The sequence below is a fragment of the Phaseolus vulgaris genome, chromosome 1, assembly GCF_000499845.2.
Source record: "Phaseolus vulgaris cultivar G19833 chromosome 1, P. vulgaris v2.0, whole genome shotgun sequence".
Classification (NCBI taxonomy): domain Eukaryota; kingdom Viridiplantae; phylum Streptophyta; class Magnoliopsida; order Fabales; family Fabaceae; genus Phaseolus; species Phaseolus vulgaris.
The window spans coordinates 47007445-47032816 of record NC_023759.2 but is presented as its reverse complement, the minus strand read 5'-3'; the positions used below and the strand labels follow the sequence as shown (position 1 = coordinate 47032816).

The 25372-nt window shown below is 34.3% G+C and overlaps 2 protein-coding genes across 2 annotated transcripts; both read right to left on the bottom strand.

The window, feature by feature from the left end:
* LOC137814797 (uncharacterized) lies at nucleotides 1-16750 on the bottom strand. The gene is made up of 27 exons (XM_068617707.1): nucleotides 16449-16750; nucleotides 16051-16116; nucleotides 14302-14388; nucleotides 14128-14184; nucleotides 13940-14004; nucleotides 13520-13689; nucleotides 11665-11726; nucleotides 11447-11530; nucleotides 10979-11138; nucleotides 10373-10488; nucleotides 9397-9525; nucleotides 8946-9017; nucleotides 8715-8810; nucleotides 8549-8626; nucleotides 7720-7848; nucleotides 5861-6037; nucleotides 5475-5678; nucleotides 5276-5389; nucleotides 4932-5173; nucleotides 4323-4368; nucleotides 3995-4243; nucleotides 3612-3842; nucleotides 2499-2590; nucleotides 1203-1431; nucleotides 768-1121; nucleotides 561-634; nucleotides 1-458 (listed from the first exon to the last, which is right to left on the bottom strand). Exons 1-27 carry the CDS (start codon nucleotides 16548-16550, stop codon nucleotides 353-355), a joined length of 3591 nt encoding a protein of 1196 aa, XP_068473808.1. The 5' UTR covers nucleotides 16551-16750; the 3' UTR covers nucleotides 1-352.
* A 2327-nt stretch (nucleotides 16751-19077) lies between these two features.
* On the bottom strand, nucleotides 19078-23431 carry LOC137814799 (DEAD-box ATP-dependent RNA helicase 24). The gene is made up of 5 exons (XM_068617709.1): nucleotides 22546-23431; nucleotides 20992-22220; nucleotides 19852-19891; nucleotides 19349-19736; nucleotides 19078-19261 (listed from the first exon to the last, which is right to left on the bottom strand). Exons 1-5 carry the CDS (start codon nucleotides 23123-23125, stop codon nucleotides 19216-19218), a joined length of 2283 nt encoding a protein of 760 aa, XP_068473810.1. The 5' UTR covers nucleotides 23126-23431; the 3' UTR covers nucleotides 19078-19215.
* Between the last annotated feature and the right edge of the window lie 1941 nt (nucleotides 23432-25372).

Genomic DNA, 25372 nt, shown 5'->3' with positions numbered 1-25372 from the left:
TTTAAAAACCAAGTTCCTTCGGAGTAAGATAAACAAATCAGACAGTTCCAACTAGGGTCAAAACGTTCGAGGTCAATACAATGGCTGGAAAAAAAAATATCACAAAAATTCAGAAGCAACAAATACATGCTGCTTCAGCCAAAAAGACGTTTGCTGCACAGCCAAAAAGTAAAATAATACTATTATACTAAAAACAAAGGAAGAATTATTATACACTATTTTGCATTTCCCCCTCCAGATTCATAAACAAGAGCATCCAAACCTGTGTAAACGTGAATGCTATTAAAGTAACCTAACTAAGACTCTAAAGAGCAGTTATACTACCATAAGCCTCAATGATCGGACAGGAGATTTAATAGGTCTTCTTTCGCAACATTGGCTTCTTCACGTCTTTTCTTAAAGCCGCATTGAGTCCCGGTGTAGGTATGTCTACTGTGGCTTGATACAAATCCTTCAATCTTCATATAGTAATAGGGGAAGGAGATCCAATAAGGATACATGACCATAGAAATTCAAAACTAGTTGTAGTTAAGGTGAAAAGGGATGAATATCAATCTTACCTTGGCATGCTAATAAACAATGAAACTACTAGGAATCCAACTATAAGAGGGAATACTGGTGCAGGAGTCAACTCCTGCATTGTATAAGAAATAGAAATTAAAATTATGTGCCGCACCATAGCAATATAAGAAAACAGAAAATAGTTAATGACAAGCTATGAAAAGCAAAGGCAGGCAAAAATAGAAAGAGTGGAGACAAGAAAAAACCTGCTTCAGTTGATCTTCAATCCTGTATATCAGCGGGCCCACATGGATTTGAACATTTTTTTCCAAGTCAACCTCAATGATATCAGATTCAAACTTAAGCGAGCTTTGTGGGAGACCAGATTGAAGCTGTAGAAGGTGTCTTCCCTTTGATAAGCCCTTCACTTGGAAGAAGTTAGAAATTGGCAGGGGGAAGACTGACTCTATCTTGTTAAGGTCAGTGGCGGACCTAATTTCTACCATCAGATGTTTACGTAGTTCATCTGTACCATTTCCTTCAACGTGGCAACTTATAATTGTCATTTCCGGCTGCTCAAAAACTATAAAATCCAAACCCTTGATATCTTCAGTTCCAACCTGGGAACATCAACCAACAAGCTTACTACAGGATCAGAACAATGACAGAACATTTAAAACCTAAAGCTACAGAAAACTAACCTTCACAGCAATTGAATCTGGAGATGCACGTTCTATATTAGAACTGCCTAGAGCATCCCTTCTAGCCACTTTGACAACATAGACAGTGTCAGGCTGTAGTCCTCTCAGACGATAATTTCCATGGGAATCTGTCACTGTTTCCTCAAAATAGCCTTTTGACTCTGACCGGGCTTCAACTGAAACCTCTCCTTTGGGTTGTCCAGACAACAGAGTGACAACACCAGTAGCACTGTAAGAGTTTATTAACTTCAGCATCTTCCAGAGTAAAGTATGCCCATGCAGAAAGTGCAAGCACAGGAAAAGATAGAGAAGGCTATGGGGTGTACAGAAATTGAATATAATTACTTGGTAATAAAATATAACAAAAAAAAGTAACATGTCGATTCAAAATTTGCTCTGCAGTTTGGCTGTATGTGGTTACGCTGATACTAGTTTTATATTGTCTGTCCTATCCACCAGCATAATTTATCTGTTTAAGTGCTTTCATGTAAGGAAAATTGCATGTTTTACATCACCTTGCATTGATTTGCATTTAGTGCTTTACACTTAAATCATACACACTTGATAGATAAGATTCAATCGACATCAGACTGAAGTCATGCATACTTGAATAGATCTTTTAAATAAACTACATTTCAAATGGAATTGACGAAACAATTCAGCATTTAAGAAAAAAAAGAATTTAATGTGCTCGCTACTTGAGGTATGTGCAAAATTTGGATTATTTAGTGGGAGTGGCCTGAGATACAAATTCAAAGAACATATTATGTGTAACTACTAAAAATAGATAATTTTGAGTTGCGCTCCTACTTTTACCCAAATTCCACAATCAACAGATCTAAGTCTGATCAGTGGCCATCCCAAGGCTTCAGAATAAAGTTCCTCACCTAAACCAGTAGTGGCCCCTCCCACAGCTCTTAAATGAGAGGATGTCCTTGTTTTAAACAGTTTATAGTTTATTTATATATGTCTCAAAATTAGTCTAGTGTCTCAGCATTACTAGGGCTGTAATTACTGCAAAAATATCATATCAATAGAGAAATAGCAAATGAGATCAGATACATAAATCAGGAAAAGATATAAAAGCAAGATAATACTTGAACCTGAGTTAGATATCTTTTCTAATCCAAGGGAAAGACATTCAAATTACAGTTTAAGATAGTGCTGGACAGTTGGTTTCAAATTTTCAATGATTTCAAAGAAAATGTTGGAACCACTATTAAAACAAAGCTAGAAATACTTATTGTTGCATTAAATGAAAGAAAGGGCAACTAAGGTGAAATAACAAAGTGAAACCTGTAGGCTACGCGCGTGGCCTGGAAAATAACTTCTCTGAACTCCCCTGCTCCAAGTTCTATCGCCTGTGCTGGAGGTGAGAAAGCATACTCCTAGAAAATAAGAAAATAATATACACTGAATAAGGAAGTGGACAAAGATGTAGCTTTCAGCAATGACCAGCATAATTTTAATCATCAACTTACTAAATATTCCTCATATTTACAAACTTTGCAACTTCTTATTCTTAATTGTGTTGAATAGCACACAAGCAGAAAATTACTCAGTTTAGAACAAGCATTTTTTATTATTTATTTTTTTATCGGCAATTTAGAACAAGCATAAACAAGGTGACGAATTCAATCTGGAAAAAAAGAACACATGAAGATTCTAGATAAGCAAACAAAATGATCAAACATGACAATGAAATGTGATAGTTGTCATTTTCTTTTTCATGTCTTTATTTTTGTCAATCACAAGTAAGTACCCTTTCATACCCTTTGGGGGTAAAGAAACCATGATGCACAGATGCAATGGGTATCAGATATCATACAAGCCTGTGGTGATATAGGAAGCAATACATGCCGGATACAAGTTCAGATTTGTAGAAAAATTCATAAAGCATAACAAACATATAATTACTATCCTTCAAATCCAAATTAAGAACATGCTTTTTCGATATTACAAAAAATATTTTATAAAGTGTTACCTATAAAAAGGAACAGTACCAATCTCACTCCCTTCTTGAACATTATCCTTAAAGAGGATAGACTCTATTTCTAGTTCAATACCAGAAAAGGTTCCACAGCTTTCTTTTTAAACGAGCATTATCCTTAAAGAGGATAGACTCTATTTCTAGTTCAATACCAGAAAAGGTTCCACAGCTTTTTTTTAAACGCTTTGATACTTCACAAATACAATTTAGTGAAGTATTGGTATATGGACACACAAAGAAAACACAATGATCTGTACGGGATATTCTGGATTCATAATCAAATCAAGTATATTGTTAACTGCAAGTGCAGCAACATGTGAACTAGAGATGATTGATAAAAAGTTGCATGTGAAGTACATGACAAGTAGTAGAATACAACATCATAACAATTATGTCAAGTACTCCAGTTATAGTATTACCTTCAAAACAGGACGCAAATAGAACGTTCCAGGAAACAAATTATCAAACTGGAATGTCCCTCCAGTTCCTGATACTGAGTTGTTTCTATAACCATTGTCACCACTCAAAGATAACAGAACAGAAGGAATGGGCTCTTTAGCATCATCTTTGTGATGTATGTGTACAAAAATTTGACTAAGCTTTTGACAAGTAAAAGAATGAGGTGCAACTTGTTTTAAATGATATCCAGGCTGCAAATATAAACAAAAACAATAAATCAAACAATGTAAGAAACCAAGATGGCAGCAGAAACATCACAGATAAGCAGAGAAACTAAGTCTATTCTAGTATTTTTAAAATAAGGCATAAACTTTACTTAGTTTGTTCAGAGAACAGACACTACCTTTGAAGCCTCAACATTGTAACCGATGTCATTGTGCAGAGGTCCTGCCACATAGGAACCATCAGCATCAGTGGTTGTTTCAAGAACTAGTTCACCACTTTTAAATGCAGTAATGCTGCTGGCTCCAGCAGCAAAAACTCTGATATGGACACCAGAAAGAGGAGGTGAAACTGATCCTTCAATGTAAGCACCCACTTGACAAGAAAATGCAGGAATATAAGCTTGACAATTATCATCTGCCACTGTTACCTACGGAAAAGGATTTTGTAAATAAAACTCAGTTAGTCAAATAAAAACATCAGTAGACAAACTAATATTTGATACTTACTTGATGTTCTCTAGGATAAAATAAAAGTTTCTTCTCCCCATCATTCCTATAACCAAAAAAGAACAAGTCAATGGTATAAATTAGTAGATAGTAGTGCTTGAATAAGTTTCATTTCAAAAGCTACAGAGAGGAGGGAAGGGATAGGAAGGAGAAATGAAATGAGTAATTAAAGTATTAAACAACAAGATTACAAGATGCGACTTCCCAGAATCACAGAATTGCGTGCATTATATGCACAATACACTAATAAACACCACGAAATCATAAAAAAAAGTAAGTTAATATAAGTGTTTAACCTTGGAGGAAAACTGGACACATACAATACACTTTTAAAACTTATAACTTCGTTCTCAAGATATTGGATGTAACTCCATAAATTGATAGGAATGAGCAGTTAGCATAAAATGGTATAAATCCACTTTACTGTATTATTTTACAAGCTGTACACAGTCAATCCTTCCAGGATAAATAGGCAAAGATGTAATTGCTATTATGTATTCACACCATATTTTCTTTCTTGATCCAATCTGCTTCTACAAAAGCCATTAAAACTAAAATAGACATTTAATTGAAATTGTTCGAACAACCAGTTAGATTAAATATAAGTACCTCGAGTCCCAAGGAACAAAGGTAAGTTTTTCTCCTAGATTGCCCCAAACAGAATACTCAAATATAGCAGTATCTGTTTGATCTTTCGCATGGGACTTCAGTGTGGCTGTAGCATAATCAATAACACCAGCTTCGTCATGTTTGATATCAACAACTATTTTCTCAGGTAATGCATCAAGTAAGCCTGACTGCACACTTATTTGTCCTTTAAGAAGATACTTTTCTCCAGTAAGGTGGATGGGCTACAAAAAAAGAAAATTATGGAAGAAAATCCTCAAAAGAAACAAATATAATACTACATGAAAAACTGAACAATGTAATCATGGAATCTGAATTCTCCATACCGATTGATTAGATGTGTTAATTTTCACGGATGAACTCCCAAAGAAGATACACGAGTCAACAAAGCTAAATTCATGTACACCAGGATGTTCTACACATATACGCTGGGAACCTTTCTGTAGACAAGACAAAAAGAACATAAATGAATTTTTATGAAGCTTCAACTTACTGCTATCTTTGGGTCCGCTATATTTGTTGTACCTGAATTTTCAAATTCACAATTGACCCATCTGGTTGAGTCAGGTAACCATCAACATTGTGAGTGGAGATAACATTGACCCAGTAGCCTTTTTGAACAAAAAGGATTCCTTCTACGTCCTCAGCACCAACATTTACATCTATGAAGCTCTGTTCCCAGCACCAATTATCTTCCAAGGTGACTGATTCAGGGGAACTGTGTTTGACCTAAAACAAATATTGTTACAGAGGCCAAAACACAAATCAGAAACATTCCAGAAAAAAACTGACACTAGACAAAAAGTAGTAGAAAATTAAAAAGAAATATTTTCCAGGAAATAAAACTAAAAAAAAAAAGAGATTCTACTAGAAAAACCACAAATAAAATGGGAATGCAAAAAAATATCAACCTCAAGCCTGTATTTTCCAGGAATAACATCTGAAAACTGAAATTCACTACTCTCAGCGGTCAACCTAATTGTTTTTCTCTCTCCATTATGTTTCTCAACCTGTCTCACCAGAGTAACAGTAACAAATGGACCACATTTCTCCTTGCAGGATACAGCACCATGAATATTGACCAGAGCCTACAAACATACGGAACATAATCAGAATAGAACAATAAAATCAGTGCCTATATCCTGGTCTTTGTGCGGTAAAGATAAAAAAGATTCCTAAAGAAAATGAAGAAAAAGTTTTTTAGAGGAATCAAACAAAAACTCAACAGTATAGAAAATCTATAAATAAATCAAATTCAAGTTAAAAACTCTATTCCATTATGTTGATAATCCATATAAACAAATATGGCCAGAATATAATAAAAACTTGAAGTGCTTCTACTGATTTTTTTGCAAAAATATAGAGAAAATGCATCAGGCACACACTCTTCATAAAATTCAGGTATCAAAGCATTAATACTATGTTGCACATCATTGTTCTCTGCAATGTTTATGTTTTAGAGTAGAGGTGTACAGTGATATAAATTCTGGGTGGTGCTAACAGTGAAATATCTGCATGACAAAGTTTCAAATAGAATTCCTTTATATTTTCCGATAGCCTAGGTAAGTACATCAAATCTGAGGCCTAGCAGTGAATATCGGAACTAGCAGTATCACAAAGCTTTTCTGTATTTCCTGATTGGCTCTTCATGGGTTAGGTCACAACCCAATAATACTGTTGAAGAACCCACATCGACTAGAGATCAAGCTAAATTATAGTGCAAACCTCACATTACAAGTCGGTTTAGTAGGATTGGGTTGGACTTAAACACTTTCTTAAATTGGTATTCAGTGTCATCCAGAACCTATGTTTGTTGGGTCTCATGTCACCCATTATCGGGTTTCCTGCTAGTCCCATGCTTGAGATGTTAAGTCCTTGGCATGACGAGTTGTATTGAAGAGACCAAAATCAACTAAAGATAACGTCAAATTACAGTGTATGTAGGTGCAAACTTCACCTTACAAATCAGTTTGTAAGTTAAACTTAAATTTCAGTTTCTTAAGAATTATAATATTCAAACTTTTAGGCCAAAACCCAATAACCCCACTCTTTCTTTCTTTCATTTTGTAAGTAATTTTTACTGTTCCCCTTTTACTTTAAAACAACTTTGCTGCGCCCTCTTTTTTTTTCCATTTACCCCCAAACTAAACCCAAAGCACCTTTATTACAGCCCCCTTTTGCCACCCAAAATAAACCTATGCACTTCTCATATAATCCATAAACTTATGTTACCCCTCATAGAACCCCTTTTTACATACCAAAATAAATCCCTGAGAACACTAGCCACAGTCCCTTTCCCCCCCTTTTTTTTTCCTTACCAAATTGCTTCCCACAAATTACCTTTGAGCAACCCACAACAATCCTTAATTTCGCTCCTTTTTTTTCAGTTTCAACTGTCTCTTCCAATCCTCCTCTTATACCTTTCAACACTCCCTCTTTTGCCTTTTGTTTCAACACTACACTCGCTCTCATCTCATCTCTCTCAATTTTGTAGGATCTTACAACACTCATTTGCTCCCACTCATTCCTTCAGAATTTTATAGGATCTTACAAACCGTGTTACAATCTCTTGATTAACGATATACATTTTCTTTCACAGTCTTGTACAAGATCTCGATTTTGACTACCATGACTATATCAATATAGGACTCAAATTTTGATTCCCTCCAATAGAATTCAGCATGATGATGCAGGAAAAACTGAAGGAAAAAGGAAGAATGAACTAAGAAGAACACAAGACAACCTAAAGCTAATATGGGTGAAAAATTACTTGTGAAAATTCAATATTCAACAGGGGACTTTTGACCACAACATCGATATAAGATGGAGCAAACATGAGTCCAGCAGCATTCTCAGGAGTTGCAGCAATGGCTGACAACCGATATTCACCAGGAAGAACCTAGACATAAAGCAAATAATTTGTAGATCAGTACTACTAAGAAATGAACAATAAAATTTCAGCAAATACTCTATATACATCATTAAAGAAAAATCAATAAAATTATTTTAACAATAATTCAAGACATGATTTGGACAGTAGCTATGAACCATCTTTAAACACAAAAGTTCTCTTATGAACTGCAGATGCTGAAAATTGGCCCTTTTTTGACACTTGAACAAAAATATTTACTATAAAATACTGTAAATCAAATACCTTAATAAAACTACAGCCGTTCAAACAAAAGACTACCTTAGAAAAATTATGCCATAGGCGTTGAAGCTTCAATGAGTTTCAATTATTGCTAATGTACGGTTAATGCATTTAGGGATCCCAAATTGAGTTCATAAAACAAGCATCACCAAACATAAAAGTATGTCACAGAGTCAACAGTTTAAAGGTTAGAACATTCCTCCCAATGCTTGCCACCAACAGATAAAAATGTACAATAAAATTAGATAGATTTGATGGCAACATGCTGCTTATTAAATAAGCCAACACTCCCAGAACATAAGGTTGAATCTGTTATTTAAAATCCATATCTACCACCTCTTCTCTTTCTGCTCAAGCTACTTGTATCCACATTACATTATACTAGATGCACTGCCAACATTACAAAAAAACAAAAACTTAATGATTTATTCTCACCAAGCTAACATACCTCAAAGCAGAAGTTTCCATTTTCATCTGTTTGCTTCTTTTGTGGTTTCACATTATCAGGTCCATGAGTCAAAGCTACCTAGTAGTACAATTATCAAAAGATTTCAACTTTAACTCTAAGATGAAAATGTTACTAAAAGTAAATTACGTATAGAGAATATGCATACCTTTGCTTTCAAACCACCATTAGCCATCCTAACCAAACCACAAAGATTGTATGAAATGGCATTGATGTCTTCTATTGAAGCCATATTTGGCAATACCTGAGTAAGCAAATAGACTTTGAAACAAGAGCCACACAGCAGCATTTTTACACCATCTAAGAATTTTCATCATCCTACTAAGAGAGCTGTATAATAAACTCAAAATTCCACTAGAATTGTTATGATATTTTTTACCATATAATTCTCCAAATTCTTGAATTTGTAATGCTCCTTTTGGGCCTCTATGGTATAGTGCTTGGATGTAACCTAATAAATATAACATAGAAAAGAAAGAGTAAAACAAAATGTCAATGTAAATGTAGAAGAAAATACAATCAATTGAAAGGTATTACCAGCTGAGCACAATCTAAAATGAAACAAAAAAAAGAGTAAAAAGTACGCTGGCTTAGGCTCTAATTGATATTCACAGTCCAGGGAGATTGAAAAAAACGTACTCAGATTGATAGAAAAAACAAAATCATACAAACAAACAAGAAAAGCTACAAGAGAAACATTATTGAGAAAAAAGTGAACAAAAGTTCATGACCAAAAGATTCAGAATCTGTGTCCTAAACTAAAACAAAATATAATATCTTGCCAATTAACGAGCTTCCAGAAGCACATTTACCCATGTTAATACCAATACCTGATCAAGTTTGTAATATCCTTGATTATCAGTAATTGACCTTTTATGACCATCAACTATGATTTTGACACCCTCCACTCCCAAGCCATTTCCATCAACTACACGGCCTCCAATAGAAAATCCAGTTACCTGAGAGAATTAACATTGATAGCACATACTTGAGAGCAAAATAGCATACGCATAACCCCAATAATAGATTGATATCAGTAAAAGTACAATACAATTGTTATGACTAAACCAATTCTTTTTCAACATACGAAATGGGAAATATTTATAACTTTTCAAAACAGTCATATCTATATTTGGTACCTAGATATTTTGCAATTCAAATCTTAATTTCCAATTTCTTTTGGAATTTTTTTATGTATTTTTCAGCAGTAATATTTACTTACAAATTTTAATAAATTAAGTGATAACCAGAAATATATGCAACTAGCAGCAAAAAGTTTTCCTTCCATCAACATTTGCTGCCGCTAACCAAAGCCATCACCCAATAGTTAACTGTTGTGGCCAAAGAGGACTAAGCTATCCTTGGTTAGTTTGATGCCAAATTATCAAAAAATAAAGTATAATCATCATCATTCACACTTCACATAAATAATTGGCCGTTCTTACAGTGGAATCTTATTTAAAATTAGAAAGAAAAAAAAAAGGATATGCACTAGATGAATATGCAAGAGCTTAGCTAGCATGCCTCCAATGGCATATGTTCAATAATACAACATTTATGTGGAAAGAGGAGTAAAAAAAGCAGTTATTTTTCAATAGATTTTTCTGAAATACTGAAACACAATCCAGCATTTACATTTCATTTAATGAAAAATTCACTAGGCCTGCAGTCCTGAACTCAATTGTAATACATAATTCAATTTTTTTATTTACCCCACAATGATAGCACTAGTATTTTTCTGAATGCCATAGGAAACAAAAAGTGATGATTGTTTTGTGTATGAAACATTTTATCCATATAGTCTACCTGAAATTTTGGAGGCACCGTTACATGCTGATGCTTGACATTAACTGAAACGCTGGGTGGTGAAACATCAAATACTGTATTTTCACCCTTATAGTAGGGAACAAGTTCATAACTCCCTGTATGTTGATAAAAAAAAGTGCAAGCACTAAATTAAGCAAAATAGGTTCTAGCAGTATGCAATAGCAATTTTCAAGGACAGCAAGATGATAAATATTCAATACGCCAAAAAGGAATAGCAACTGTAGAGGAGTAAGTACAAGAAATGTTTTGAAGTGGAATTTAATATGATCCATAACCTGGAGACTAATTGCCATATGTATGTTAAGGGTGAAGTTCCAGGAATTTTGAAAACACAGTTGCATACATATAATTGCAAGTAAGTGTTTGTTTAAAAATTAAATGCACAAACTACAAACAAGATGACAAAAACACACTGGGAAAGAATATTCCTTTTCATCAATGTTAGGCATCAGAAATTCAACACTCCCTATCAGACACGTTAAAAACATGTTGCAGAAGCTCCTTATAGGGCTCAACTTCAGCTGAACCACACAGACACATCAAGAGGGGGTACATGACAGAATAAGAACTCAAATACGTAATTACCACAAGGTATTGAATTGAATGTGAACATTCCATCGGCATCTGATGCAGCATGACAAAGAGCTTTTTCTTGTCGTGGGCCAGTAGCAGAGCCTTGCAAACATTCTACGTTAGAAACATCATCTGAATATAAGAAAATATGAACTCCTACAATAGGATTTCCCTGGAAAAGGAAGAACCAAATGTTAGGCAAAGATACATGAAAAAGGTTTCAATTAAACTGTCAAATTAAAAACCACATTAAACTATTTTGGAAGTTTAAACTGATTGAGAACATAAACATCCTTCAACATAATCATAACATAATCACAAGTGGGAGAAAGCTTTTCTTGTTGTTGTTATTGTATGTCATTGAAATATATAGATCTTTTCACTAGATTATAACATAATAATTTTACAAAGAAAATGATATAGCAATAACAAAAGGAAAGTAAAATTTTGAAAATGATTTGTCCCTTCAACAAACATTACCTGAGCAACAACAAATCCACTGATACTATATCCAGGGACAAAGAAAACATCATCAACTACCCCGTTTCCAAAGCCCAATTCAATCTGCAAGAAACACAATATTAGAAAAATAGTAAGCACAATATGAAAGCTCATTAAATGTCTTATGACAATAAAATGTGACATCCAATAAATGGGTATAAACACAAGAAAAATGCTGAATGCAAACACTATCTAACCTGTGTTGAACCTTTAACTTCAACTTCCATACCAGGATTTGAAGCACGTAGTTCATATTTTCCTGCAATCACCATCAAGAGTGTTGCCCATTTGTGTGAACAATTTGGTGATGAAGAATAGAAAATAACGAAACAATAGCAAGAACAATTGATTTTGAACAAAATCAATGGACAACTTAATTGGACTCTCTGGTCAGATAGTATTATTACTTATGAGAAGAGAAAAACCGATATTTTATTCTCCTCTCCACCACCTCCCATTACATACCACACAAGACACCAAGAATTGGTCTAATATTGCAAGGAGAGTTACCTAATTCATGTCATTCACCACCATTAGTTGCTGCTACCACAATTCCTAATGACAGATGATGATTTTGGTTGGCCAATTGCTCTTAAAAAAGGGCATTTGTTCTACTCGTAATCTTCACCTTATTTATAATTTCGAGTTACCATCAATTGTCTCCTTCATAGCTCTCCTTGTTTCCTCGTTATCATATTTTACTATTCCTAGAAATGTTGCAAAAGTACTTGCGCATCCCAAATGGAGACAAACCATGATTGTTGAGATCCAGGGTCTTTGAAACAGTAGCACATGGGAATTGGTTTCTCTCCTCCTCGGGAAAATGATAGTTGGATATTGGCGGGTCTACACCATTAAAGTTGGGCTTAATGGTGAAGTTAATCACCATTGAGCTAGATTAGTAATTAAAGGATACATTCAAAATATATATGGTCTAGATTATTGTGTTACATTTTCAAGTCTAGCTGGAGCATTCTTCTTAGATTCATTTTGAGTTTGAGCCAATGGTTCTTGTTCCAGTTCCTTTTCAAGGTCATGAGAAGTTAACTCAAGACTTGGAAAAGAAGAAGTATTTCAAAATGAATCTCCCTATCTTCCGTAAGATTGTCCCCTCAAGATAAGGTTGAGTGAAATGATTATGTTCCTCGTCAAAGGTGAAATCCAAGGACACAATTTCTCATATGGAGAATGGCAACACTTATACCAATTTTGAGAAGAGGAGCATACAATAAGGACACGCTTTAAAGCTATAGGATCAAGTTTGCCCATCTTGATCAAGGACAAACAAGACACCCAAAGAGATCCTTCATGGAAGTTTCTTAGAAGTGGACAAATTAGGATAGAGAGCAGAAAGTACATCATAGGACACTTAAATCTCAAGATTCTATAGGGTAGTCAATTAAAAAGATATGTTGTTGAGAAAATAGGGATGTCATCTCTGATTTAGGGGAACAACATATCCCCTCATTATTAGTATTTCTTGTAATAAGCCACAAATTCAACAGCTTTGTGCCTCTCCTTTTTCTCTTTTAACACAACAAAAACAGCAGTACTTTCATAAACACAATATCTAAGCTGCTTGGTAAAGTATTAAGTAATAATCATTAAATGCTCCATTTCCAACCCCACTCATTTCAAAGTGCAGAAAGAGATACTTTTTATACATTAAACCTAATTACCCAACCAAACTTTCATTCCATTTTCTTGGATCCAGAACAATTCTAAGCACATAATATTAATTAGACAATCTCATTCAACCCCAGTTCATCTGGTTCATCCTCAACTACTTCTCAACCGATTGTGTTTACCTCCAGTGAAATCATACTTTTGTGTGGAAATTTGAAATCAATTTCACCTATCTGTAAACCATATATATTTTTATACACCCTATATCTTCATGTCACATAAATATTAATCCTATATAGATGAATCTTGGACAACTACTTATATGTAGTAATAATTTCCACTGGTACAAGGCTCCCTACATAATAAAAGAATTGAAAGCCAATAATTTTCCAACCAAAGTAAACAACTAAACAGAGACTCCCCTACCTGGAATGACATTTGTAAACAAGTAACTCCCTGATGATGAAGTTGAGACGGAAGAGACAAGATCGCCTGAAAGGGATAATAATTCAACTTTTACATTTGATGGGCCTCCATTTTTAATTGAGCAGCTTTCTCCCCCTACAGCTCCCACAACTCTACCAGATATAGTGAACCTAAAATATACAAAACTTTGTAGGTAATTTCAAATTTAGAGCATAAGCAAGTTCGGCATGCACAGGACATACAACAATAACAATAGCCTTATTTAACAAGAAATTGGTTACATGGATCATATGACATCTTTGGGCACATTTAAAAACTAAATCCACAAGGATACCATTCACCCTAACATTTCATTCATTTTAATAATATGCTCCAAAATCAAAAACCATGTGCAGTTAAAAAATCAGAATAATAGCCTACCCTGTGAAACGAAAGTTTATATCTTCATTGCCATTGCAACCATTATTGTCAACCACCACAGGAACCTGTAGGACAAGAGGGGCGGAAACAAATGAGTGTAAGAATCATAAAAATAATCTCATATTACATCCAGATTGAGAAAGAGAGGAGTGGTCATGCATGCAGATTATAACAGATAAATAACTAACCTTTTCTGGATCCCATGTCCATCCGGGAGGTCCATTAATTTTAATTACAAAGGAGCCCTGTGATGAAAATAATTGCATTGAGAAGAACTGAATAATGAATACGCCTCAATGGCATTATGCTGAAAAAAGTTGCTCAAACAAACCTAAATGTGTACAAATTATAATAAAATTCACCTTGTCATATACTGGAATAAAGTAGTATCCATTTGGAGCGCATTGTGTTCTGTCCTTTACCAGTCCATCCACAGTTTGAAGCTCAACCTACAACAAATCGATCAATTAAATGTTGTTGAATGCAAGTTGAAATGAATGCTTGGATGAGCAACACCACATCCTTTTCCCAATAATAGTATATAGCAAAGAGGACGAGATAGGACTTTTTTATGAATGTCTTGTTTAACCGTAACAAACCACTGAAGCCAGTAACATCATTACAGCTATTGTGCAAAATAATTAGTTAAAATAAAATGGAACCAGTGAGGGGCATTTGAAATAATTTATGGGGAGCTTCTTAGAGTTTAAGAAAATGGCATATGACTCTCACAAGCTGTTTTATCTCTTTTTAGCTTATCCCAATAATATTCATAGTTTTGAATCTATGACACAAGCCCTCGTGTAATAAGAGCTAATTGAATAACACTTTGGCCCTATTTAAAATAAACTTCTGCATAAAAGCCTAGTCAAATCTATGGCATAAGACCTCGTGTACATAAAGCTTAGTGAACAAGTACTTAGATCTTGAATGAATAAACATCTAAGCAAACGCTTATACTAGAAGAAAAATGAAAAAGTAAAATAAAATAAATTTTTCCCATGAGTTAAAATCAATTTGTGCATTCAACTTTCATAAAAGCTACCTTATCCAACTTTTCCAAACGCTGAAGTAAAAATATACTTATTTTTTTCTCCCGAGTACTTAAGAATAAGACAAATCTTACGATATTTGGCTACATTGATAATTATTTCACAAACTCTTTGAATCTCTAATATGGTCTGAACATTCATGTTTTGTGATCTCCTCTTTCTTAACTTGTAATACATCCTTGACATCTTCCTTGTTACATAGACTTCTCCCACTGATGGTGTCCAACGTGTAGTCATCTCCTTTAGCCACTAATGTATAAATACCAATGATGGTGTCCTTAACTCTTTTTTTCATGATTCCAATCCTTGCTAAACTCTAGGAGAGCACTTCGTATGTAGTGTTTAGCAAGGTTTAGAACTATTCACACATGTCCAATAGCCTCACATCACTTAGGAGTCAAGGACACTTTAAATACACTTTGACATCTTTTAAGGGCAAAACCATGACGGAACTCTAAGCTCCAAAGCGGACAACACACTCCGGGTGCGGTGATTGACCCTAGTAATTGAAGTCGGAACATTGACGTCGTCTAGAATATATATTGGCATCATAGCAAAAAGGATTATTTTGAAAATGTATCCAAACTCCACTCTTTATGCAAGTCGCTGAAGAAGATGACCACCTCAAAAGTCATCTTTGGGAAAAGTTTGCATAACAAGAGGATGTCAAGCTATATCTCAAGTTTAAGAAGGTGAGAAAGCAAACTATAGCCAAATATAGCTTTGGAGATTACAAGTTTGTGGAAGCGCTATCAATATACCCAAATATCATGAGGTTTGTCTTATTCTTCTTTCTATGGTTGTATATTGTAAGGATAGCTTATTATTAATATATTTTTTTCAATTTTACAGTGGATATTACCGATGGGAAAACATAAATTTGCTGCAAGATAGTTGAACCTGGAAACAAATGGTAGAAAGAAGAGAAAGGAATTGGATATTGAAGAAGGCATGAAAATAATTTCTTACAATAAAAGTCTGAGTTCCTCCCACTTTTCAAACATTTTGTAAAGGAAAAAATATTCGTTTGGTAAGAGTCAGCAGGTTACACGCACTTACCGTGACATCGGAATAGTCCAACTTGGTATCAGTTTGTTTTCTCGATTTTACCAACGATGAGCTTGCCTGCGATAACCCAACTTTGTAAGCAAAAATAAACATCCAGCGAATATTACAAAAAAGAGACGAAAATTAAAAAAAAAAAAAAGTAAACATCACACTAAAATAAACAAGCGAATTCATCAGAGTTAGATATAAATAAAAAACAGAAATCACAAACGAATAGTGAGGTAAAGCACAAATTTAAGATCCATGCATTTATTTTCCCAATCCAAATGACTGAAAATCAATAGCGCTTTCTGAGCATCGATAGTGATACTAATCATGAGGAAATCGGCGTTTGAATTCTTCACTGCGTTTTTCACTGCCGAGGCTGATAGAAATGCACATTACTTTACCTCAACAAAACCTCCGCAGCCATAGATGGAATCAGCAGAAGCAGCTGAAATCCAACAAGTTGCAATTAATAGTAAGCATAGAAAAGCATCTCCGATCGTCATTTCGGATCTGATGCTCGGCGATGAATTCAACCTAAGGTGGAGGAACAGATCTGGAGAATCATACGAATATCTCTATTTCTTTATTTAATGGAACCACAGCCACTTCACTCCAGGTCTACTGAGAGGGTTTATGGGATTCTAGACCAAAACAAAAAAACCAAAAGGACCACAGTAAAAAATATTTTTCATCATCAAAAAACAATTTGGAGTGAGTGATGGTACCTTTATACCTTTTTTAATTTAATTTTTGAGAAAATATTTTTTTTAAAAAGAATTATCTGTTATATTTAAAATAATAATTTCGTGAACTCATACATTTTTAAAAAATATTTTAAACTTTTTAATCTAAAATATTTTGTCCTTTCTTTTAAAAAAAAAACATAAAAATACTGTGAGTTTTCTTTAATATACCTAGCAATTTGAAAAAAAAAAACTTTAAAATTTAAATAAATAAGTTCAAAATTGTTGAGTTTCATATTAATGTTTAACATAAAAGTTTTTATTTAAAAATAAATAAATAAATTCGAAACAAATGTAAGCACTTATCTATTGTTTAGTGAATAATTATTTATCATGTACTCTTATTTCTTTGAATATGGTTGTGTTGCATGTATTTTTAAGCATTTTAAAAAATATTATGCAATGATCATTTAATTATTAAAGCATTCATGATACAAAATTAAAGACTATAATAATTTGGTTGATCATATTATTAAAAATAATCTTGAATCATAATTAACGAAAACAATTGCTGTTATTTATAATAGCGAAAACACAAATACAGTACTATATATCCGAATTTTTTATTTTTATATTTATATATAGATATATTTATTTTAAAATTTAAATAATTATTTTATAAAATACTTCTTGTTTCTATTTTTCACATTATCTATAAATAAAATTTAATAAAATTTTGGTAACTATTTTTGTTATTATAATAAATATTAAATGTGCATATTTTTACATTATAAAATATTAAAAAAAAATAAAAGGAAACATTATAAAAAGGATAAAAAAAATCAATAATTCAAGTCATATCATATCACATGTTAAAAAGTTTGTAGACTCAATATCAGAGATAGTGGTGAGAAGAGTTGATGTTGGTTTGAATGGTTGAAAGATTATAGACCGGTCTTAAACGTGTGTCAATTGCGATATTGTTACTATGGTGAAGATCCAAGACTTGACGTTCTTTGAGCTCAACCTTCACACCCACGTTAGAGTTTTTCACAACCTCGTTTAATCTTCTCGACAGTATAATAATCTCTGTTTTAACTTGCTCAACTTTATCAAAGTCATTTAGAGTCTATTATAACGAAAGTTTGTTGGACTTATGGTGTCACCCGCTATCAGGCTCCTATCAAACCATAAATATATAGTCTCATGCATGAGTTGAAGGTGCAAAGAGTGTGTTGGAGATCACAAAGAGATAAGAATATTTTGTAGTATATAAGTGAGTGCAAATCTCACATTTTAAGTTGATTTAGAGATAAAAACATTTTATAGTATACAAGTGGGTGCAAATCTCACATTTCAAGATAATTTTATAAGGTAGAGTTAGGTTCAAATAAATTTATTTAAAAATTGTCCTATGTATAAAAGTTGTGATTAGTGGTATTAGATTCAGCAAACATGCATAAGACAAGATACGGAAATTTTCAATAGAAGCATTAATTTTTTAAAAATAGTTATTTACAGTAATAATGGATTAACGGAGACGTAGTGAAAAATGTATTTATTAAAAAAGAAACCAATACACTATCGTTATTATTATTTTTACTTATGATTGAAAAGATGATACATAATTCACCTTTTTCAAATTTTTGTTGTCAACTGAACAATACATGAATGGGATCTCAACATGTTTGGGAAGGATAAGTGTCGTTGTTTGGCAACTTGGTAAAAGAATATATATATAAATGTGTGTGTGGGTATAATCCAGATATACGAGGGAAAAGAAAAGTTGCATGTTTTAGCAACATGATATAATAGATTTATAATGTCTTTCAATAAATATTAATATTATTAAATAATTCCATAAGAATATTTACTATTTAAGTCGGAACATATTTTGAACTACTCGTTTATGAACTTTTTAAATCATGTTCGGGTTCAAATAATATTGACGCTCTAAACATTGAATTCTTACAAACTTGCATTATGTTGATTCGAGTATTATTAGGTTTAAACTTTTTTAAACAAGTCTCTTGGTTAAATAAAGAGAAAGAAGAAATTTTACACTAAAAATGTTAGTTAAATAATTCGATGAATATTAATCATCGACAAAAGTACTAGTTAACGCCTATAACATGACAAATGACAGCCTAAAAAGTCCTTGTGATATATACCTTTGTATGATCCATTCACACGCGAAAAAAGGATTTAACTACGTTCTCCACCCAATACTATATTCATTGATCTATCCTGTAACTAATCATGTTTCGTGTGAGAGACATCATTGCCATTTTTGTTGTGTTATACTGCTTTCAGAAACAAAAAAATAGAACCAAACAATCCTCAAACCTTTCTACAACTTAGAAGCTAAAATAATATAGGTGATTGAAAACTGGAGCATTAATTATACATAGATAATCAATTCTTGACTTGACCTAAATATAAGAACATTGATACATTTGACAGTGGTGTCATTCAATGTGACAGACTATCTATCCCAACCTGATGGCCTCCGCCTCTCTTTGGGTTTAGAACTGCAGCCAAAGAAAGAAGGTAAGAACATTAGCAACCAAATTTTGTATTAAGATAACTATGCAGCAAATACACATTCAAATACGAACCTATTCGTGCTCTTCTGACCAGGATTTACCCCAGAACCTTGAGTGCTGGTATTTACTGCTGACGAAGCAGGAAGTGAAGCAGTGTGCTGATATGTATTCACGTCACCACCAATTGATCCACCAGATACAAAACCAGGGAGTGCCGGTCTCTTATTAGCAGCCATGCTTGTATTGTTACCGAATCCTTGATTCTCAGAGTTTGATGAAGCAGCAACAAAGTTACTCTTAAATTGTGACATCATTCCTGTCCGCAGAGAATTTACAGCGGCAGATCGAGTAGGAACTGTGCTAGATGACTCAGGATTATATCCAATCCCCAAGCCAAAATCCACTCCACGCACACCACGACCACCTCCCCCACCACCTCTACCTCTGCCTTTTTTCCCACCTGCACAGTACATCTTAAGAGATTAGATTTAATTACTTGCAAATAAATATCCTGCAGGTTTTTTGCTCAGCAAATTACTATTTCATTTCATAATAACAAAAGTTGCATTTCATACCTCCTTTTCTTGCATCACGTTTCGACCTGAATCTCCCATCCTATTGAATTACAAGATAGATGTCATTAAATAAATTCAATACCTATACAAGGGAGTTGAACCTTTATTATTTTAGATCATCTTAAAATATCAAAAGACATTTTTTTAAAACATAAATATCACAGCAACAATATAAGCAAAAAATAAATATAATAGTATTAAAGGAGAAAGGCACCTCCATGATAAATTCTTTAGTGAACTAATCCTACAGTTATAATAGATAAATGGCTATGAGAAGTAATTTATTATTCTACAGATGCTAGTGATTAGATTACAAGGCTTTTGTGCATCAGAGATTACACTGAAGAAGGCAAGATGACAACTTGTAAAGCGCCCCTAAACAATTTTATAGTTCCCCGCTCTTACCAAACTGTTCATATCAAATAGATTTTCCTAGTTGTGTACTTCCACCATGGTCTTCGTTTATTATTCAATTCATCAACAAAAAGCCTTACCCATTTATTTTTCACATAACACTATTCATATTTAAAAGAAGTAACTCAAATGATTTTAAAACCATTAACAAAAGACAAGCTAAATTCAAACAGGCAAATACAAGAAAATTCATCATATATTTTATTTTTTAGAGAATACAAGTGGGGGAAGAAGATCTTAAGATGCAAGGACTTGAATAATAGAAATCTGAAATTAGAAAACCAAAATAACTTAAGGAGGTTATGAGTTTTTTAGTTTAAAAATTAGCAATGAGATATCACTCTTGCAAACAATTTTCAGATTTTTTTTTCTTGTATGGAAAAATAAAAAACAGTTTTCAAAATTAGGAAACAAACAGTCCCTTTGCTTCTGATGTATTCAGCCTCTTAAACCACCTCAACTGTCATTAACTCACTCATATAACTCTGCCTAAAACTTATCACTAATTAAATTATTGCCATGAAAATAGCACTATTGTAATGACATTTACAACAAACCAACAAAATCTACATAAGTATCACGCGAGGATAAAACAAGATTCTAAAAAACCCACAGTTGCATGAACCATAAACAATCAAAGATAAGAGAATCAGCAAGTAATAAACAAGTTAAAAGCCTAAATACAGATTGATGAATAGAAGAATATATAATTGAAGGTGTTGTTACCTTCATAGCAAGATCCATCAACTCTACGGACACGTTCTGACCAGCAGCAACTAAGCTATTGACCAATTCACCAGCAAACCGTGCTTCTTTCTGAGTTATAAGAGTGTATGCAACCCCATCCTTGTCACCAGCACGACCTGTTCTTCCAATGCGATGGACATGCATGTCCATATCCTTTGCTATATCGAAGTTTACCACTGACTTAATTGACTTGATGTCAAGACCCCGGGCTGCAACATCAGTTGCAACGAGCACATGGTAGACACCGGATTTAAACTTCTGCAAAATATCCATCCGAGAAGCTTGATCTTTATCACCATGCAGGGCAGCAACTTTAAAGCCTCTCTGAGCCAACTGTGATTCAATTTCATCCACAGTAGCCTTTTTTGAAGCAAAAACCAGAGTATCACCTTGATCAATCATTTCAGGTAGCTTTTCCAGAAGCCAAGGCAACTTTTCAGTATCAGAAGGAATCACATAAACAACTTGAGTGATATCTTCATTTGCCATCCCCACCTCTCCAACGGTTACTCTAGTAGGATCAGTAAGGATTTCCCTAGCCAACTTTTCAACTTTACGAGGCATTGTTGCAGAAAAGAGTAATGTTTGACGGTCTGGCCTAATCTGCCCAACAATGGACCTTACTTGAGGTTCAAACCCAAGATCAAACATTCGATCAGCCTCATCCAGCACCAGGTAAGTTGCTCTCATCATTGTCAATGCCTTCATTTTCAGCATATCTATCAATCTGCCAGGGGTAGCAACAACTATCTCACATCCAGCTTTGAGTTCTTTGAACTGTTCAAGTTTTGACATTCCACCATAGACAGCAGATACGCGTACTCCATAAGCTTTTGCAAACTTCTTGGCCTCCAGATATATCTGATGAGCCAATTCTCTGGTAGGTGCACATATCACTCCTATAGGCCCCTCTTCCTTCTGAAGTTCAGGCTGATCCATGATATGCACAATCATAGGAAGCACAAAAGAAGCCGTTTTACCAGAACCAGTTTTTGCTATACCAATAATATCCCTGCCCGAAAGCACAACTGGCAAAGCCTGACATTGTATAGATGTCGGCTTCTCATACCCTTGTTTTTTTATAGCATTCATAATCTGTGACGGAAACCCACAGTCCTCAAAAGTCTTTATTGGCTTAGGAACATCAAAACCAGATACACGAATAGCCAAACTCTTCCGGTATTCGCTAACATCCTGCTCACTCATACCTGGAGTAGAATAAAATCATTTATAAGAAAGGCATTCCATAGCGAAAATGAAAGATGAACCAAAGAGAATTTATTGAGCTGCATTTGGGTGAGTGTTTGCAAAATTTGATGTGTTTCAATGTTTTCATTCTACATGGAAGTTATTAGTAAACTCGGTTTAAAAGGCTACCAAAAGTTGTTTTTATTCAAAATCAATTCTGGACTCACAATCAATTCCTCTGTTTATAACCAAACATGTGAACATTTACCTAAAATCACGCTAGCTAGTATTTCAATGTGAATCCAAACACGCCCTAATATAATCCCGGGGTTACAATGGAAGTACCTGATGTTGAAGATGTCTCCTCGTAAAAATCCTTATTGAAGGGTTCGTAGTCAATGGAAGAGTGGTCGAGAGCAGGAATGGGCTCAATTTTCTTCTTGTCAATAACAATAGGGTTATCGTCGGAATCATACTCAATCATACCAGCGTCCACGGCTTTGGCAGCAGCATAAACCTCCTCATCCGAATCGTACCCAGCGTGCAGCGCCTCAGACGCGAGAGTCAGCCCTAAATCCTTCTTCGCCTTCAGAAAACTATCCATGGGATCGTCGTCGTCGTCCCGATACCGGTCCTCGGCCTTCTCCTTCGGCACGGGCGGCGGCGCCGCCCGCATCTCCTCGTGAATCCCCTCCATGAAGGCGTCGAGAGGGTCGATTTCGTCGTCGTCGTTGCTGTTCTTGATCCCTTCGTCGTTGTTCTCGTCGTAGTCAATGTTGTCGAGGTCAGTGTCCTCATAGTTGTCGTGGCCGTGTCGGGAGGAGGGAGGAACGTAGAGTCGCTGAGGGGCCTGGGATCGCTCGAAGCTGTAGGTGGATTGGCGGTTTATGCCGAAGCCTTCAAATCCGAACTTTCTCTTCGACATGATGCGGAAGAGAAAACCCTAGCTGGTGAGAGAAGGTGGAAGAAAATAATTTGAGGAATTTGGTTTGGAAGAAGAGGGGTGAGTGAGGTCAGGTGCGGGTGTTGAATTTGGCGCTTCCGCCAGTGGAAGTTGCAACCAGTGAATTTAGGCACCACCGTGGTCGATTTCTGGTTAAAGGAGTAAGGGAAGACGGGCGTAAAGATATGGGTAAACAGGTGCCCGTCCGAGGAAGCCCATTTGGGAAATATGAAAATGGGTCATCTCAATGGTGCCAAATTCTTCCTGCACCCCATACTTCCCAAAGGCAAATTCTTCCTGCACCATATCAATTTTAACCTCCACCATATCAATTTTTTAAATTTCCAAAACTACCCTCCTGCACCATATCAATTTTAACTTCCACCATATCAATTTTTTAAATTTAAAAAATTACCCTTATTCCAAATTAAAAAATCCAAAATAATAATTATAATTGAGAAATAAAAAATACATGCTGGAAAAAAAATTTTGAACACAACTAAAAATACATTATGTATAAAAAATTTCAGAATTCAAAAATATGTTCCGAAAATTGAAATCCAAAATATTTCAGATAAAAATTTCAAAAATAATTTTTTCCATTTTTATGTAAGGTTATTTTCGTCATTTAGAAGGGGTATTTTTGTCATTTTCTAGAGTTAATGGGTGCAGGTTGAAATTGATATGGTGGAGGGAGAAATTGCCCTTCCCAAAATACCAAAAATTAGGGATGGGATGAATGACCCACAATTCGTTATAAAAAACGTGGGACGTACTTACTATTTTTTTATCCACTGACTTGTTTAGACTCGTTTCACAAAATTCACAACTCATGCTAATAGTGTATAGGACGAACGGTTAGTCTGCATAAAAATGATGTTTTTTCAACACTCTTCAAATTTCTTGTTGCACCCCTTCAATTCCAGAAATTGAATTCCAGAAATCGAACTCCAAAAGTCAAAATATTTGTTCTTAAAATTTTATTTTGGAAAAAAAACTCTCTTCTAAATTTTAATTTTCGTAATTGACTTTTATGTTATGAAAATTAAATTTTGAAATTGATGAGGTCCATACAGAAATTTGAAGGGGTGTTGGAAGAAACACTTTAATAAAAAATACAAAATTGTCTCCTCTAATTTATATATATATATATATATATATATATATATATATTATAAGTGAATTAATATTTTTATATTTTAATAAAAAATATTTTTTATGCGAGGCGGACCAATAAATTGAGTCCACATTACTTAAACCAAGCCCATCAGCTCTCATTGTCACCCTTACCAATAATACTATTGTGAAAATGAATTTAAGTATGGATGGAAAAGTGGGACGAGTCGTGCGGGCACGTCCGCGGTCTGCTGAGAAAAATGCAGGGCGAGCTGACTATTCCAACTCGCTGGCCCACTTAGGCCCGTCTCGCATAACTCGCAGGGCGAGACGAGCTGACCCGCTTGACTCGCATAACTTAAAAATGTATATTTTTTTTATGCACCCCTGTATTTTTTTCATGCAGCCTCATATTTCACATTCCAAAAATTTTAGTAACAACATCTTACTACACATGTCTCATGAAAATAATATTATGATACTATTTACACAATGCATCTAAATAAAAAAGAATTAAATTTATTCAAAATTTCTATTTTAAAAAAATATTTTTTATGCGAGCTGGCCCACGGACTCGCGAGTCAACCCTTATGTAGGGTGGGCTAGAAAAATCAGCCCACATATTCTATGCGGGGCAGGCCAGCTCAGCTCGCTTTTGCAGGGCAGGGCAACCCGCATTATCATCCCTAAATTTAAGTATTGGTGTGTGTTGTAGTTGTTAATTTGTGGTGAAGGTTTTAGTGGTTGGTGATAGGTGGTAGCGTTGGTTTTGTTTCTTACTAGTTTTTCATCTAAGTTTTTTTTTTTAATTTTAAAATATGAAATCCATGAACTTCCTGGATTACAAAATTCGAAAAATAATATTTGTAATTATTTGTGTTTTATAATGAACAATAAAAAAAAAAAAGTCTTCATATTTTTAGCATCTAATTTTTTGGTGTAATTGTAGCAAAGTGATGGTTGAATGTGGAGATAAAATCCAAATTATAGAATAAAATATATGATGAAGTAGATAAGACGTCGAATATAGATAATTGAAATTTAATTATGTTGTAGTGTATTTGTGTAAAACGTTTGACAACTCGTGTTATTATATTATGATGTATTTGCTCG